The 19,161-nt window shown below is 39.4% G+C and overlaps 1 protein-coding gene across 1 annotated transcript in view; it reads left to right on the top strand.

Moving 5' to 3' along the window:
* The window catches only part of GLG1 (golgi glycoprotein 1), a 148,467-nt gene continuing 129,306 nt past the window's right edge, over positions 1 to 19,161 (top strand). The window contains exon 1 of the mRNA XM_077890457.1: positions 1 to 489. Coding sequence (XP_077746583.1) covers positions 28 to 489 — 462 coding nt within the window. The 5' untranslated portion in view covers positions 1 to 27. The remainder of the gene's footprint in view (positions 490 to 19,161) is intronic.

Here is a 19,161-nt window from a genome sequence, read left to right as displayed (position 1 = left end):
GTGCGTCGAGCTCGCCGCGGACCCAAGATGGCGGCGTGTGGACGTGTACGGAGGATGTTCCGCTTGTCGGCGGCGCTGCAGCTGCTGCTGCTCGCGGCGGCCGGGGCCCAGAAACTCACGGGCCAGGGCGGCCACGGCCAGGGCCAGGGCCCGGGGGCCAACTTTCCGTCCTTTGTAGGGCAGCCTGGAGGCGGCGGGCCGGCCGGTCAGCCCCTGCTCCAGCTTCCTCAGTCATCTCAGCTCCAGCACCAGCAGCAGCAGCAGCAACAGCAGCAGCAGCAGCAGCAGCAACCGCCTCAGCCGCCGCAGCCGCCTTTCCCGGCGGGTGGGCCTCCGGCCCGGCGGGGCGGAGCGGGGCCCGGCGGGGCCGGCGGGGGCTGGAAGCTGGCGGAGGAAGAGTCCTGCAGGGAGGACGTGACCCGTGTGTGTCCCAAGCACACCTGGAGCAACAACCTGGCGGTGCTCGAGTGCCTGCAGGACGTGAGGGAGGTGAGGAGGCGGGCCGGGGCCGGGAGGGCCAGGCCTGGTGCGGGCCCGAGGGTGTTGCCGGCCTTGGGAGCCGCTGACGCGGGCCCGCTGCTTCTCTGTCTCCCTCTGTGCGGCGCCCGCCCCTGCCCTGCGTCCCTAACCAGCTCCCCCGCGCCTTCCGAGACGACCCCACCGCCACTGCCACCCCTCGTTCGCTCGCTGGTGCGGGGTCTGAGACTTAGACCCTGGCTCCTGGCCGCCGCCTGCGAAGGCCCAGAGCGTGTTTATGTTTGCTCCGGTCTTTTGTGTGATGCTCTAAGCACAGTGGCTCCTCGCCGAAGACCTGCTTAGAATTTGGCTATTTGTTCGACTTGGACAGTTGGCAGCAGCGCTTTTAAATATGAAAAAAAAAATGGTTGGCGTACTTAAGCTGTTAAGAAATGATCTGTTTATTGGCAGTAGGTAACGTTTGTTTAGGTAACTCGGGTTCTGTTCTGACGTGTATTGTAGTCAATACCGAATTTACTGTCTTTACCCCATTCCTTTGTAATTCGCGAATTCTTAGTATCCATAGGGTGTTGAAACTAAGGTGTGTCTTTTTTTTTTTTTTCTTTTCTTCCCCTTAATTTCGTTTGGTCAGTTTGTAGTGAATCTCAAGTTTAAGCTATTACTCCGAATAATTTATAGAGTCCCACAGCTTGAAAAGTTGGGACACTAGTCGAAGCGGTAATACCTATGCAGTATTTGTGATTGGATTGTGGGATCTTGCCTTTCTGATGTCTGAATATGATTTTAGTATACCTTTTACTGAAATCTAGATTTGATGTTCTTTATGTGATTCAGCTAAGTGACGTGTCTTCTTTAGGTTTAATGCTGCAGGCATATTTGACAATTCTGAAAGTTTGGGAGCAAATCTGGTAGGGTTGTAGGGGTTTTCTTTTCTTTTCTTTTCTTTTCTTTTCTTTTCTTTTCTTTTCTTTTCTTTTTTCTTTTCAGGATTTTAGGTGTATAGAATTAGACCTAAAGGTTGACAAGTAGAATGAAACTGCTGCTTGATACAGTTTTGTTTGGGAAATTGTATCATCAGTTGTCTAAGGTGTTCATGATCATGGGAAGGCCACTGATTCGTAGAAAATTGCTAGTCTTGGCAGTACTCCCCCCTACCCCCCAGCACTGTGATACCTGCTCTAGTATTCCATACAGAGCAATTCACAAGAGGAAAAATAAAACATAATCAAAATACAAAGAGAAAGGAAATTTTCTGAGCCAACAGAAATGTGAGGCCACAGATGACTTCTCATCTACAACTTGAAGACTAGAAAGATAATCCATTATTAGTCTTTATTCAGCTATTTCTCTAGTAGATGCAGCTAAGATTCTTAACTGTTGGGCTTTTTGAAATTTACTGTTTGGTCTTTCTAGGATATGTTATAGATGTTGTTCCCTCAAAGTAAGACCTTAATATTGGTGACCAAAAACCTTGTTAGTGGTTTGTGGCAGAAATAGGATGTTATTATTAGGGAAAGTGGCAAAAAGTGGCCAGTTCATAGAGTACATGACTCTTTTCTTTGTATGCATTTGGGACATTTGGAAACCTCCACTTACAGGAGCAGGCTTCCTTTGTCATGCAGTAGAAATGTGTAGCAGCGTATGTAATCCATAAATAACAGATTTGACCACTTTTGGAGTCTGTTTAATTTTGTGGGTACTATCTTACATTACTTAGTGCAAAGCACCTGGCTTGAAAATGGAGTCCCTGCTCCACAATGGACTGTAACATTCTTAGCAAAGATATTTTTTCAGTAACTACATTTTTCCTCCTTTATGGAGATGAAGGATAAACTCTCAGGGTAGTTACTAGGCCCTATATTTCCTTTGTAACTTCCCAGAGTACCTAATTAATTGCTGAGACTCAGTAAATATTGACAACAGATTGAAGATGAATAAACTAATGAAGTCAGTTTTATGCTCCAGAGGAAGAAAAAGTGTCAAGTAAATTGGAAGTGGGGGTATTTTGGGGAGCAAGGTTTCCAAATTTACAATTTAATTTTCCTCTAATTCTATATACATGAAAGTTGAAAAAGTACCACAAACAACTGTGTATATCCTTCAGCAGGTGGAACTATTTTTTTATTTAAAAAAAATTTTTTTTAAGTAGGCTCCATACCCAACGTGGGGTTCTAGCTCACAGCTCTGAGATCAAGAGTTGCATCCTTTAGGGATTGAGCCTGCCAGGCTTCTGAAGGTGGAGCTATTTTTAAACTACTCTTCTTTTCTTTAAAGAAGGCAACTGCCTGGGTGGCTCAGTTGGTTAAGCATCTGCCTTCTGCTCAGGTCATGATCCCAGGGTGCTGGGATAGAACCCCATGTCAGACTCCCTGTTCATTGCTGAGCTGGGAACCAGCTTCTCCCTCTCCCTGTGCTGCTTCTGTGCTTTATCTGTTAGATTAATAAAATCTTTAAAAAAAAAAAAAAGAGGGCAAAAGGACATTTTAATCCACTTAGTTTGAGAATTAGTTAAATCTGATCTGTGTGTTTGAAAGAACATACCTTAATTAAAGAAACTGCCTTCAAATGTGCCATTTGAAGTGAAGTTATGGAACATATTTTGTATTTGCTTTTTGGTTAGTAGTACTATTTGATAGGGAAGTTGATATAACGTGGTTCTTTACCCTTTTGAGTTTTCTTTTGTTGTTTGTTCCCTTTTTCATCCTTTTGGATACACATTTGGAGAAGACTGCTCTCTGTATACGCAAAAAAAAAAAAAATAATGAAAAGGCAAAGTATGTGAGTATTTAAATGGTAGTATAGTAAACATTTTTTATTTTGAAACAACATGAGGATATAGTATGTTAGGTTAAGTCTTAAGCTCAAATGTTTTAAGGTTCTCTCTACTGTAGTTTCCAAAGTTATGTAGTAATTTACTTACAAACTTTATTTGAAGATGTTTATGGTTGTCTTGAATAATTTCAGCTGATATTTTCACGTTCTCTAATGCATCATATGCTAACAAATTAAAAATCTATGTGTAAACTACAGTATATATGGACTATAGTTCACAGCTTTTCTCCTCAGTCACTTTGGCTGCTATTTTGAAGGTTATGTGTTATTGAGAGATTTTTTTTTTTTTAAACCTCTTCAGATGAGTCATGCTAGTTATTTATTTATTTATTTATTTATTTATTTATTTATTTATTGTCATGCTTTTTAAAAGGTCAAGTATACCCAGTGGGTCCACTGTTAAATAGTAGATGAAATAGCAGTAATGATGGGAATAGTCCTGGTTATACGTGCATTTATACGTTATGTGTGTTAGGTATACATACATGTATATACATATAGAACTAGTTGTAGTGCTAGTCATGAAAAATATGACAAGAATGTATAAAGGTGAAAAAGGAAAAAATACCCTGGGCTCTTTTACTAGGTGGAGGAATAATAAACCAAAGAAAGATAAGATACTACTGTGTAGTTACTATTTAATAAAGAGATAAGACACGCTTTGTGTTGAAAGTAATTTTAAAATACTTTATTTTTGGCTGAAATGACTGGTATTATCTTGTGTTTAGAAGTTTCAGATGGAGACATTGGTTTCTTGGGAGAAGTTTATTCATGATACACAGAGTTTTTCTTAGTTTTTTTGTTTTGGTCTGTTTTTGTTAGGTTTTATAACAAAAAAAACTTTCTAAAATTGAAAATTTCAAGCTGCATAGAAGTAGAAACTATGGGGATCCCTGGGTGGCGCAGCGGTTTGGCGCCTGCCTTTGGCCCAGGGCGCGATCCTGGAGACCCGGGATCGAATCCCACATCGGGCTCCCGGTGCATGGAGCCTGCTTCTCCCTCTGCCTGTGTCTCTGCCTCTCTCTCTCTCTGTGACTATCATAAATAAATAAAAATTAAAAAAAAAAAGAAGTAGAAACTATGGTGATTCTCCATATATGCATCAGTCAGCTTCAGCTGTCTGCATTTTTTGTTCGTTTGGCACAAGAGTTGAGAGACTGGCATATTTTTATTTATTTATTTTTAACGATTTTATTCATTTATTCGTGAGAGACAGAGAGAGAGAGAGAGCGAGAGAGAGAGAGGCAGAGACACAGGCTCCATGCAGGGAGCCCAACATGGGACTTGATCCTGGGTCTCCAGGATCAGGCCCTGGGCTGAAGGTGGCGCTAAACCACTGAGCCACCTGGGCTGCCCCAAGATTTTTATTTTTATTTTTTAATTTTTTAAAAAGATTTATTTGTTTATTTTTGATAGAGAGAGAGAGAGAGGCAGAGGCACAGGAGGAGGGAGAAGCAGGCTCCATGCCAGGAGCCTGACGCGGGACTCAATCCCGGGACTCCAGGATCGTGCTCCGGGCCAAAGGCAGGTGCTAAACCGCTGAGCCACCCAGGGATCCCCAAGATTTTTATTTTTAAGTAATCTCTACACCCAACATGGGGCTTGAACTTACAACCCCAAGATCATGAGTCTTAACGCAACTGAGCCAGACATGTGCTTCTACTCTATTCTTAACCTTTCATTTGACTGTATCCTAAGATGAGGTTCTGCCTGCACTATCTATATTATCTCATTTAATATTCTTGATAGTCCTATGAGGTGAATATCTTTGTTGAGAAACAGACTCAGAGAGATGAAGTAATTTGTCTGATTTTATGTCCTAAGTGGTAGACCTGGTATTCAGCAAGTTCTTTGACTTCAAAGACCATACACTTTGCAGCCCACCATGAATGGTTGCAGCTAGGGAAACTGGAATGAGACTGTTGAGAACCCCTGGCTAGCCCTTCTAGCTAGGGGTTCAGAAATGGACACAAAATGAGAAGAGTTACCTGGAATTAGAATCCTCTTTTGTTCACTACCCAGAACAATTGGGCAGCAGCAGCTCCTATACACTGGAATACTGTAGATTTCTCAGGAAGATAGACCAGCATTATTAGACAAAGCAAATTGAACTTCTAGCTTGAACCCATCATGAGCAAAATTTCTGTTTAATGAAAATATTTTTCAAATCCCATCTTACCTGAAGCAGGATTTGTATTAGTATAATGGAAGAATTCAAATACATTTCCCTACTGTTTGTATTGAGTCCATGCAATAGCACAAAGAGTGAACTAGGACTAGAGTTGGTACTGCCATTAGCTAACCATATGACTCTGGGCAAGTCTTTTTACCACTCTGAGTTTTGGTTTCCTCTGTATTAAATGAGAGGTTTGTGTAATAGTATAATTTCGAAGATCCCTGTTATTTCTTTTTTTAAAGATTTATCAGAATGAGAATGAGCGAGAGGGAGGAGCAAAGGAAGAGAGAGTCTTAAACCGACTTTGTGCGGAGCACAGAGCCGAACATGGGGCTCGATCTTAAAACCCTGAGATCACAACCTGAGCTGAAACCAAGAGTTGGATGCTTAACTGACTGTACCACCCATGCGCCCAGTAAGATCCTTGTTGTTTAACCTGTACAAGTTTCCTATATTCCCTGTACATAGTTTTTAGGATTTATAGGTGTATCATCTCCTGATACCTTATTTGTGGGAGGAAATAGTGATATGAATAATGCAAATGGCAATTAATCCAAACATTGTTTGGCTTTAGGATATGTTATGATTGTTTTGTTTGAGCCGATGTGGAATTTCCTTCAGTGGTTGGAAGCAATCTTACCACAAAAATCAAGGCATTATTGATCTCTTATTATGAAAGAACACTAGTGCTTTAAGAGAGCAGCACTGTTTACAGTTGGTTTGATAAATGAGATTGTGATCAAGAAACAATTATATAAGAGTGTTAATCCCTTGGTGTCATACAGACAGTAGATTGTTAAGGGCAATGAAAAGAGCGCAAAATGAGGATTTAGACTTGAGGGGAATCCAGCTCTGCTACTCTTAGCTTAAAAGTTTTTCTCCCTTGAGTTGTGACTGTTTACTTTAACCATGTCGTAAGTGAAAATATACATGAATTCTTGAGTTTGATATGCTTGTTATATTTTTCTAATATCCATTAAAATAATATGGTCATTAAGGTATACAATACTAACACTATCTGAAATTATCTTTCTTACCTTCTATGGTACATGCTTTAGAAAATACCAAAGCTGGATTATTGTTCTTTCTCTCTCTCTTTTTTTAAAGATCTTATTTATGTATTCATGAGAGACACACAGAGAGAGGCATAGACCTAGGCTGAGGGAAAAGCAGGCCTTCCTGAGGGGAAGCCTGATGTGGGAATCGATTCCAGGACTCTGGGATCGTGACCTGAGCCAAAGGCAGATGCTTAGCCATTGAGCCACCCAGGTATGGATTATCTCTTAAGAGCCTTCTAGCTCTGATACTTTGTGATTCTTTGATCTTTAAGAATACAATTATGTGCCAGAGAATTACAAATTAAAAGCACAGGTGAAAAGGGGAGATACTTTAGGAGATGTAGGGGGTTGTACTGACTAAAATAAAGTTTGAGAAATTTTTCAGAGTCCAGATTGTAAAGGGTCTTACAAGTACCACAAGCTCATTCTCCAAGTAAAGCCCAGAAACAGGATGTGTTTTTATCCCAACCTGAGATAAAAATATTCCTGTAGATAATTGAGAGTTACCTATAAAGTACCTCTGTCATTGATGAGAAATACTTTTCTGAGAAGTCTCTTAATAGAGTGCTTAACAGTGTATAGTTGCTTAATTATTCATTGTTCTTTGGAAGAAAATAAAATACTTGAACAGTCCAAAAGCTGAAATGGTACATTCCTCTTCTGTACATTTCTCCTAATGTGTTCAAAACCAATTTAGTCAACAACAATCCAAAAGAAAAAATCTTTATGCATTTATATGAGATAGTTATATATTTGAAAAATAAGCAATTAAAATGGCTTATAGGATATTATGCAAATTAATTTTTCTTCCTTCAGCTAGCATTTACTGAATACCTACTCTGTGCAAGACTGTGCTTAGTGTTAGAGGATATAAATACATGATAATAGTTAGCATTTATTGAAGACTTTTCTCTGTGCCCTGTGCTAAGGAACCATATGCTTTCTAGGCATTCTATCTCATTTAATCCTATAAGAAATGTATAATGATAATTATTATTATTTAATGAGGAGACTGCTTCAGAGCCAGTAAGTGGTAGAATTAAGATTTGAAAGCAAGTCTGTCCAACTACAAAATAGCTCATTCCTTTTCCTTCTATCTCTGTGGTAGTCCAGTGTCGTAGCTGTTGAGCATTTGAAGCATGAGTAGTCTGAATTGGGATGTGCTGAAAGTATAAAAGGCACACTTGATTTTCAAGACTCTGTACAGGGATGCCTAGGTGGCTCAGCAGTTGAGCGTCTGCTTTCAGATTAGGGTGTCATCCCGGGATATGGGATCCGTGATGGAGTTCCATATCGGGCTCCTTGCAGGGAGCCTGCTTCTCCCTCTGCCTATGTCTCTGCCTCTCTCTCTGTGTCTTTCATGAATAAGTAAATAAAATCCTAAAAAAAAAAAAAATAAAATAAAGGCTTAGTACAAAAAAACAAATGTAAGAAATCTTACTAAATTTTTATATTGATTAAATGTTTAAATGGCAGTATTTTGGATATATTGGGTTAAATACATTATTATTATTATTTTTTTAAATTTTTATTTATTTATGATAGTCAGAGAGAGAGAGGCAGAGACATAGGCAGAGGGAGAAGCAGGCTCCATGCACCGGGAGCCCGATGTGGGATTCGATCCCGGGTCTCCAGGATCACGCCCTGGGCCAAAGGTAGGCGCTAAACCGCTGCGCCACCCAGGGATCCCTAAATACATTATTAATTAAAAAATATTTTATTTATTTATTTGACAGAGAGCACAAGCGTTATTTATTTATTTATTTATTTATTTATTTGACAGAGTGGCAGGCAGAGGGAGAGGGAGAAGCAGATTCCCTGCTGAGCAAGGAATCTGATGCAGGGCTTGATCCCAGGACCCTGGGATCATGACCCGAGCTGAAGACGATGCTTAACCAACTGAACCACCCAGGCACCCCTTAAATACATTATTAAAGTCAATTTTACTATTTATTTATTTATTTATTCATTCATGAGAAACACAGAGAGAGAGAGAGAGAGAGGCAGAGACACAGGCAGAGGGAGAAGCAGGCTCCATGCAGGGAGCCCAAAGTGGGACTTGATTCCGGGTCTCCAGTATCACACCCTGGGCTGAAGGCAGGCGCTAAACCACTGAACCACCCGGGCTGCCCTTATTATTTTTTTATATGACTACTAGAAAATATAAATAATGGATGTGGTTTCCATTTGTTTTCTAGTGGACAGCACTGATCTGGAAGAAATAAATTAAAATTATTAATATAAGTTATAAAATAGTAAGTACCATAGAAGGATAAATTAAATGCTGTGGGCATATGCTAGAGGAAATGGTTAGGATCAGAAAAAAACCTCTTAAAAAAAAAAGAAAAAAAAGAAAAAACCTCTTCAGAACTATTCATCCTTGTTCATGTCATGAAATTCTTTTTTTTTTTTTTTTTAAAGATTTTATTTTTAAGTAATCTCTGCACCCAATGTGGGTCTCAAACCTACCCTCTGAGGTCAAGATTGCATGCTCTACTGACTGAGTCAGCCAGGTACCCCCCATATCATGAAATTCTTAATTTAGCTGCCTTAAAATGCTTCCTAATCTGGCATCTTCCTCATGCTTAATTTATGAGTTGTAAGGGGTTCTCCTTCAACTTGAGAAGAGCAATACTCATAAAACTGGATGTCAGTAAGTGGTTCATCTTTATTTGGTTGAGTTATATAAATTTGAAACTTACGAAGGAATCTCTCAAGTGGTGGCCCTCAGAACTGTGCCAGTGCTAACTCTTGTATCTGCATTAAAATAGAGTGTGGAGGAACAAGAAGTGTGGACTGGAATCTAAAAACAATGAATTAAGAGAACCAGACATCTGTTTTCATTCAGTTTTAATAATCTTACTGAAATTAGAAAATTATGTTAGATTTAGATTGAATGCATAGTATTTATAGTAGCTTCTTCTAATGAAGAGTTAAATAACATGTATAACTCTTTGTAGGGGGAGGAATCATAGTGAAAATGGGTGCAAACTTAAATTCTTAGATCTGTACACTTGTGAAATAGAACAGACTCTTAAATTGTTTTTGTGTTCCTTAAAAATAACAAATGTGATATATTTTTAGAATCGTGAGATAAACAGTGAATTGAAATGATTTGGAAGAAAAATTAACCAGGAGAATGTGCATATATAAGTCAATTCACATGCAAAGTAATAACAACAAAGAAGGAAAGAAAAAAATAACCTTTAAAGAAAGATACAGAAGGTATTTAGGAATGATTTCATTTGTAACTTAAGTTGAAACTAGAAGGAGCCTGTAAGTCACTTAACAGATTTCCCAAAAGTCGTCCTGCACTGTCCAAATCAGCTATGTAATGTGATAAACAATTGAACAGAAACTTCAAGGAGGGAGAAGAGGATGTAATGGAAGGTTTTAATCATGAACAAATCTGCCTTCTGTTAATTAGTACCATCTACTGAGCACACTTATTAAGAAATAAAAATCAGAATTACAGTCCTGGATTCAAATACCAGCTCACTTATCACTTGCTATTGCCTTGGACAAATTTATTTCTTCAACCTTTCTTATCTGTAAAACTGAGATATGAAACCTCCCACAAGGTTATGATGAGGATAAAAATTGTTTAAATATGTAGACCATGCATCACATTTCATTTGCCCATAAATGGTCTTTCCCCTCTCTTTCTCTTTGTTGTTGCAGATTAAGTCATTCAAGATAAGGTTTTGTGTTCACTGTGTTAAGAGAAATGTGAAGTGAATGTAATGTGCCACATACCTTTTATGTAATATAGTACTTCTTAGACTCCTTAATGAAAACTTTAGTTGAATTTACTTGAAGAGTAAGATCAAGATCATTTACAGTCTTTTTTTTTTTTTTTAAGTTTTCTTTCAGGATTTTATTATTTTTTTAAGTAATCTTTACCAGTGTGGGGCTTGAACTCACGACCCTGAGATCAATAGTCGAACACTTTTCTGACTGAGCCAGCCAGTGCGTGCCCCAAGAACATTTATAGTCTTTACTGAGTATTTAAAAAGTGTGTACTTTGAGATTATGGAGTGCAGAGGAGTGAGTTCTCTGGGCACAGGAATTCAGTTCTGCCAAATGTTCCTTAATTCTCTTGGCCTAAATGATGCCTAAATTTGGAATATACTGCCTATCAGACAAAGGAAAGTCCCGTTCTTAAATAGAAGAGGAAAAGAATTAGTTCTTGTATTCTGAAGACAGCATTACTTAATGCAGACCCTCCCTCTGTAGAGCAGAATGACTAAGAACATAGCTTTTTATTAGCTGAGAAAAAGAAGGCATTGATTCTATTTGCCCTTTATAAAACCAGATAAATATTAAAAAATCACTGAAATTTTCCTGAAGATTGGTAACTTTTCAGAGGAAAAGTAATGTTATTTTGTAACATCACTTTTTGTAACATTGTAAAAGTAATGATATTGCTAAGGTTGAAACATTCTGTCCTGTAAACAATCTATATTAAAGTATAAATACATAAATTAGTCATACATTAAGGATAGTATAAAATATTTTCAGTATGCAAGCCTTCTTTCTGAGGTAAATAGGTAGCAGAGTTAGTTGTGGAATAGTTAAAATTCCACGGTCTCATTATTAAAACTGATTTGATTTATTAGGACCTCACTGTTTGCCATGCGCATAGATAGAGGTTTTTGGTGCGTCTGGTTGTTGTTTTATCATTATAAGAAGTTTCAAGAATTTATACTATTGTATATTGATTTCCAACTTGAAAGTATATCTAAAATAGGAAAAATGAGAGCAGTGCAAACAATCAGACGACATTGATGTGGTTCCCTTCCACTTATAGACAAATTTACATTCTTTAGTGGGATGATCTCTGCTTCCTCCACCTCTACCTCCTGCTAACTCATACAGCATCCTGCTGTCCTGTGGCCCCTGCCTTCCCTGGCATGGTGTAGTAGTGTAGGCTTCCAGAGAACACCTCCTTACAGCTTGTGAGTTGACAGAGTTTTTATGTAAATAATATTTGTTGGTAAATATTTTATATTCAGTGATTTGTGAATTTTCTGCACCAGCATATTGTTCAGTATCTTTCCCTGTGCATAGCCCAGTGCCCCTCTCTCCTTCCAGTTCTTCTTTCAGCATTGTTTTCTGGCTACGTTGTTTTTATTAGATTGAAACATAAGAATTACCAATATTTGATCATCTTTGACTTTTAAAGGCAGCAGTTGCATGTGGTTTAACCTAATAGTTCAGATTTTTTTAAGGTTTTATTTGTTTATTTGAGAGAAAGAGACTTTGAGACAGAGCATGCACAAGGGGATGAGGCAGAGAGAGAGGGAGAAGCTGACTCTCTGCTGAGCAGGGAGCCAGACACAGGACTCGATCCTAGGACCCCCAGATAGTGACTTGAGCTGAAGGCAGACACTTAACCAACTGAGCCACTGGGTCACCCCAATGGTTCAAATTTTGAGTAAATAATATATGTGTTTGCAGCCATTCCATTGTTTACTTTTTTTGTATCATCTTGAAATCTATAGCTAAGAGTGGGGAGATAGGATGAGTTAGTCATTTTAGTGGAGAGCTTCACCTTGGGAGTCTTCCTGAAATTTTTTTCCCCTGAGCTTTTTACTTGGTTTATCTGCCCCCAGGACCAAAAAAAAAAAAAAAAAAAAAAAGAACTAGTCTAGTTTTCTTACACTTTTACTTATCATTTGTAAAATATTTACTGAACACTTACTGTATGGGTTAATTAATAAGCAAGGTTATTTGGCATAAAAAGGTGACCTGAGAGATTTGTTTCATATAAAATAACGTGTCCCCAGAAACCTTTCTTAACTCTTGCAGTAGCGGAAATATGGAACCAGGTTCAAATATCAGAAAGGACCTTACCCAAATATACTTGCTTTTTAAAAACTAAGTATTGGCCTAACAGTCTTCTCCCTAAATATTTAATTAATCTGAATCAAATAAGTTGCTATCCATATGTGATTTATAGAATCCTTTTTAAATGTCATTTCACTCTTGATAAAGTACATGGTAGATAGAATAGATATCAGCCTTATTTTACAGATTAAAAAAAAATGAATTAGATAGATTGCGATTTGCCCAAGTCTCATAAGTATTGAGAAGAAAAGCTTAGACTCCAACCCAAATCTTTTTAAATGTAAAGCTTGTGTCTTTCTGTGTTATCACATTGCTTTTCTGATAACTTTTTTTTTTTTTTTGCTTTTCCGATAACTTTTACATTTACATACATACTTTCATTTTGGTTTTTGTTAAAATTTTTTTAGATTTTTTTTTTTTTTTTTTTTTAATTTGAGAGATAGCGAGTGAGAAGGCACAAGCAGTGGGGAAGGGCAGAGGGAGAGGTAGAATTGAGACGTTCTTTACCCTCTCCTCCCTACCAACCATTGTTTTCTTTCCCCACTCTGTTTCATTTTGGATAATTATTATTGCTGTGTCTTTAGGTTCATTGACTTCAGTGGTTTTCAGTTTGCTCTTAAAGGCATCTAGTATATTTTTTATTTTTGATATTTTAGAGAGTTATTTTTTTTTTTAATTTTTATTTATTTATGATAGTCACAGAGAGAGAGAGAGAGGCAGAGACACAGGCAGAGGGAGAAGCAGGCTCCATGCACTGGGAGCTCGACGTGGGATTCGATCCAGGGTCTCCAGGATCGCGCGCTGGGCCAAAGGCAGGTGCCAAACCGCTGCGTCACCCAGGGATCCCTAGAGAGTTAGTTTTAAGTAATTTCTTAACCTAACATGGGGCTTGAACTCAAAACCCTGAGATCAGGAGTTATACATTGTACCAACTGAGCTAGCTAGGTGCTGCTTCCTTTATACTTTTTTTCCCCCCTCTTCTTCCTTTATAGTCTTGAGTATATTTATAGTGGCTGTTTTAAGGTCCTCATCTGCTCAATCCATTAGTTGTCATTTCTTGGTCTTTTTCTTCTGATTAATTTTTCTTTTTGTGGTCATATTACTATTTCTTTGCGTATGTGGTAATATATATTTTTTTAAGATTTATTTATCTTAGAGATAAAGTGCCTACTTGCAGGACCAGGGACAGGGAGAGAAACAGACTCCCTGCTGAGTGCAGAGCCACCAGTGAGCCTTGAGCTCACGACCCGAGATCATAACCCCAGCCAAACCAAGAGCCCAGTGCTCAACTGAGCCACCTAAGCACCCCTACATGTATAGCAATGTTTTTGTATAGTAATTTTTTATTGGATATTTGCTACTATGCATTTTACATCTTTGAGTGCTTAATTTTGTTGGATTCCTTTAAATAACGTTGGATTTTGTCCAGCATAGAGGTTATATGCAGATCATTTTGAGCCTTTTGAGGCTTGCTGTTAAGTTTTATTAGGGTAAGTCCAGAGCAGCCTGTGGTATGTGCCTAATTTTTTTTTTTTAAGATTTTATTTATTTATTCATGAGAGAGAGAGAGAGAGAGGCAGAGACACAGGCAGAGGGAGAAGCAGGCTCCACACAGGGAGCCCGACGTGGGACTCGATCCCAGGACTCCAGGATCACACCCTGGGCCAAGGGCAGGCACTAAACTGCTGAGCCACCCAGGGATCCCCTATGCCTAATTTAATTCTGCTACTAAAATGTGACTCTTCTGGGATTCTACGCAATGTCCTGAGTTATATGAGGTCTCTCCTTTCAGGCTGGTGGGAATGACTACTCCCTTCCTTGTGTAAGCATCAGAAATTATTTGATCTATTTGCTTTTGTGTTTTATTTCAAGGGGATCCCTCTGCAGATATCTCAGGCTCTTTGTGTCGCTCTTTTTTCTAGTACTCTATCTTGCAAATTTTAGCCATCTTGAGTCCATTGAACTCTGAGAACACTAGATTGTTTGGGCTCCCTCCTCCTGTGCTGCAGCCTAGAAACCACCTCTAGGCGATAAGTTGGGGTAATCATAGGTTCACCTTGTTTGTTTCCCTTATCTTAGGTAACATAAGCCTATACTGCCTGTTGTCCAGTTACTGAAAATTATTTCATGTATTTTGTCCAGTTAATTACTATGGGGGCAATTCGTGTATTAATTGTAGTAGGGTTCACCATCGCTTGAATTTTAATTTCTGACCTATCAAGTGGGATTAAATGGGGAAAATTTGTTAGAAAAGGAGATCCTGAATTATTTATTAAAATTGTAAATAGGGGATCCCTGGGTGGCTCAGCGGTTTGGCGCCTGCCTTTGGCCCAGGGCGCGATCCTGGAGTCCCACGTCGGGCTCCCGGCATGGAGCCTGCTTCTCCCTCCTCCTGTGTCTCTGCCTCTCTCTCTATGTCTAAATCAATCAATCAATCAATCTTTAAAAAAATTGTAAATATATGTATATATCTTTCGACCCAACAGCCCTACGTCTGAAACTATATGTAACAATATGATCAATGTGTAGGAAGTATTGAGGCTTTTTTTTTTTTTTCCGGTAATAGCAAATAATTGGGAATAACCCAACATCCTTCAGTAAAGGAGTGATTAAATATATGCATCTATACAATGAACTATTGTATTGCTATGGACAAGAAGGTTTTTACATCAGGTATGGAAAGATCTCCAAGATCTATTATTAAATTATTTGCTTGCGGGCAGCCCCGGTGGCGGTGGCGCAGTGGTTTGGCGCCACCTGCAGCCCGGGGTGTGATCCTGGAGACTGGGGATCTGAGTCCCATGTGGGGCTCCCTGCATGGAGTCTGCTTCTCCCTCTGCCTGTGTCTCTGCCTCTCTTTCTCTCTGTGTCTCTCATGAATAAATAAATAAAATCTTAAAAAAAAATTATTTGCTTGCATTAGAATGCTCTGGAAGGATATAGAAGAAACTAGGCTAATGGAGGATAAAAATGGGTAGAAAACTTAACACTATATTCTTTATATTTTCTATTAAAAAATTTGAGCCAATTAGATGTTACCTATTTAACACTTAAAAAAATTAAGATAAAGAGACCTTTTTTCCCCTACGTTGACAAAACTACTTTAGCACAAGAGTGCCACAGGTATAATTTCATTATATGTCAGAGAGTCAGCTTCTCTGGCTTGAGCCAAGCCTTTTACTAATTTAGGAGGTAAAAGATTTTCTTTCAGGGATGCCTGGGTGGCTCAGCGGTTGAGTGTCTGCCTTCGGCTCAGGGCATGATCCTGGAGTCCTGGGATTGAGTCCCACATCGGGCTCTCTGCATGGAGCCTGCTTCTCCCTCTGCCTATGTCTCTGCCTCTCTGTGTCTCTCATGAATAAATAAATAAAATCTTAAAAAAAAAGATTTTCTTTCAGTTAATGTATTATTTAGGGCAAAACTAACTCCCCATAGTAAATCCCAAAATATCAGTAGCTTAACACAAGAGAAGTTGTGGGGAAATGATCAGCCATCTGGTGATCCAGAGACCTTGCTTCCTTCCATTTTATGCTTTTGCTTCCTGGTGGTATTGGAGTCTTCTGTTTTCATGCTGGAAAGTCAGAATCCCTGCCTGTCTGCTGCCCTTTTTTTTTTTTTTTTTTATCTTTATTTCCCTCCCTCCTCTTCCTCCTTTTATATAACTCATGTACCGTAAAATATACCCTTTCAACCACCTTTTCTTGAAAGCCCTGGCCCTGAGGTGATGTACTCTTTCTTATTCACATTCATTGGTGAGAATTTTTCACATGCAACACCTGGCTAGCTACACGTGGGACTGGGTGAGCATTCCCAGTGATAGTTTGGCACTATGAAAAGAGGAACACACAATTCTAGCAGCTAGCAAGCTCTCTTGCAGTTTGGGCAAGTCAGGTCAAGTTCATGTGCCAGCCTTTGATTTGTCACAATAAGAAATAACTTTCAACAGATGAATGGATAAAGAAGATGGGGTGTATATGTATGTATACACACAAACGCACTGGAATATTTCTCAGCTATCAGGATGAATACCTACCATTTACGTTGATGTGGATGGAACTGGAGGGTATTGTGCTGACTGACACCGTGGGGCTGCCCCAGATTTTTTTTTTTTAAAGATTGATTGATTGGGATCCCTGGGTGGCCCAGCGGTTTGGCGCCTGCCTTTGGCCCAGGGCGCGATCCTGGAGACCCGGGATCGAGTCCCACATCGGGCTCCCGGTGCATGGAGCCTGCTTCTCTCTCTGCCTGTGTCTCTGCCTCTCTCTCTCTCTGTCTGTGACTTAAATAAATAAATAATAAATAAAATATTTAAAAAAAAAAAAAAGATTGATTGATTGATTGATTGATTTGAGAGAGAGAGAGAGGAGACAAGGGGAGGGGAGGGGATGAGACGGGAGGGGATGGAAAGGACAAAGGGAGAGAATCCAAGCTGACTCCCCGCTGAGTGCAGAGCCCAACTTTGGGCTTGATCCCAGGACCCATGAGATCATGACCTGAGCCAAAACCAAGAGCTGCTCGGTCAACCAACCAAGCCACCCAGATACTCCCTTTTTTCCTCAGTTTCTAAAGACTTTTTTTTACAGTTGTCTGTTTCTGGATGTGTCCTTTCCATTATTGTAAGTATCAGTTCATGTAATCTAAAAGGAATTCCAGATGCTTTAAGATACACCAAACCTTCAAAAAAAGAAAAAAAAAAAAAAGATATACCAAACCTGAGAAATTAAGCTTTCTCCTGAATGGCAGACCCTGCAGCTAGGCATGGCAAGCCAAATTGATGTATGTTAGAACTTTTGCTATTATACTGAGAGTTTAGCAATGCGATATGATGGTGATTTATAGATTGCATTGAGATGGTGATAGGTTTATTCTTTAAGTTAATTAGAACATAGCAAGTAGAATAGCAAAAATGGAGAATAATTGTTACCCTGAGCCCATATCCTCCATCACCCAAAATAATTGTTTAATAATTTAGTCATAATAATAATAATTTGTATAGGATGTTGTTAACTTTTTGAAATGTCTGTGTTTAGTTTACTTAAAAAAATTCCAGGGACACCTGGGTGGCTCAGCGGTTGAGCATCTGCCTTCATCTCAGGCCATGATCCTGGGATCCAGGATCGAGTCCTGCATCAGACTCCCTGCAAGGAGCCTCTGCCTATGTCTCTGCCTCTCTCTCTCTGTGTCTCTCATGAATAAATAAATCTTAAAAAAAAAATTCCATTATTTTGTTTCTCCATTGGTTGAGTGAGACCAGTCTTTTGTGATGATAAATTAATTCCATTGAATGCTAAAGTCTAGACATAGGTTTACTCTTGCTGTATGGTGCCTGTATTTTTTGGGTTCAGAAGTTGGCTGTTAGCTGGAGGGTTTTTTTTTCCCCCTAAAGACTTTATGTATTTATCTGAGAGAGAGAGAGAGATAGAGAGAGAGAGCATGAGCACAAGCAGGGAGAGCTGCAGAGGGAGAAGGAGAAGCAGGTTCTCTGCTGAGCATGGAGCCCAATTCAGGGCTCAATCCCAGGATCTCAGGATTACAACCAAGTCAAACTCAGATGCCCAACCAGCTGAACCACCAGGCGCCCCAACCTGGAGATTTCTAAGAGTCAATTTAATAGAATTGGATATATGTTAAAATGCTGTTGGTAATGAATCCTTTTTGCCAGAAGGACATTTATTTATTTATTTTTTAAAAAGATTTTATTTATTTATTCATAGAGACACAGAGAGAGAATGAGAGGCGAGACACAGGCAGAGGGAGAGGCAGGCTCCGTGCAGAGAGCCCGACATGGGACTCAATCCAGGGTCTCCAGGATCACACCCTGGGTTGTAGGCGGCGCTAAACCGCTGTGCCACCGGGGCTGCCCCCAGAAGGACATTTAAAATATAGGGTCCTTGTTTATTTTTTCTTTATTATGTGGTTAGGTTGTAAACTAGAATACTTGTGAAATGATACTACTTGTTGAGGCAAACAAATTCATGTGTTTATTTTTTAAAGATTTTATTTATTTATTTGAGAGAGAAAGAGAGAGAGAGTGATCGAGTAAGAGAAAAACATGAGTGGGGTGGGGGGGAGGCAGAGAGAGAGGGAGAAGTAGACTCCCGGCTGAGCAGGAAGCCTGAGGCAAGGTTCCATCCTGGGACTCCAGGATCATGACCTGAGCCTAAGGAGCTGCTTAATGGACTGAGCCACCCAGGCACCCCTGTGCTTTAAAAACCTTACCTAAGGTTAATGGTAAGAACTTAGTGATAGAGACCTTTTGCTATGAGGTGCCTTTACTATTTGGTTTAACTTGAGGGCCTAGACTTCTTGCCTGTATTTGCTTTAAGCTTTTATCCAAAATAATTACATTAAGTACCATTTTTAAAAACATTTATGCTGCGGTATCATTCTTTTTTTTAAACTATTTTACTTTTATTTATTTATTATTTTTTTAATTTTTATTTATTTATGATAGTCACACACAGAGAGAGAGAGAGAGAGAGAGAGAGGCAGAGACACAGGCAGAGGGAGAGGCAGGCTCCATGCACCAGGAGCCCGACATGGGATTTGATCCCGGGTCTCCAGGATTGCGCCCTGGGCCAAAGGCAGGCGCTAAACCACTGTGCCACCCAGGGATCCCCGGTATCATTCTTAAATCCTTTTCCTTCGTTTCAATTTTGGGCAAATTACCTATTATCTCTGGGTTTAATGTAACACTGGTGTTAAAACACAGAACAGTTGGATTCTTTTTTTACTTCTTTTTGAAAAGCCAAATTGGAATTCTTTTTT

The sequence above is a fragment of the Canis aureus genome, chromosome 3 (assembly GCF_053574225.1).
Source record: "Canis aureus isolate CA01 chromosome 3, VMU_Caureus_v.1.0, whole genome shotgun sequence".
In the NCBI taxonomy this organism is placed as follows: Eukaryota; Metazoa; Chordata; class Mammalia; order Carnivora; family Canidae; genus Canis; species Canis aureus.
The sequence above is the reverse complement of the archived record's forward strand: the minus strand, read 5'-3'. Positions and strand labels throughout refer to the sequence as shown.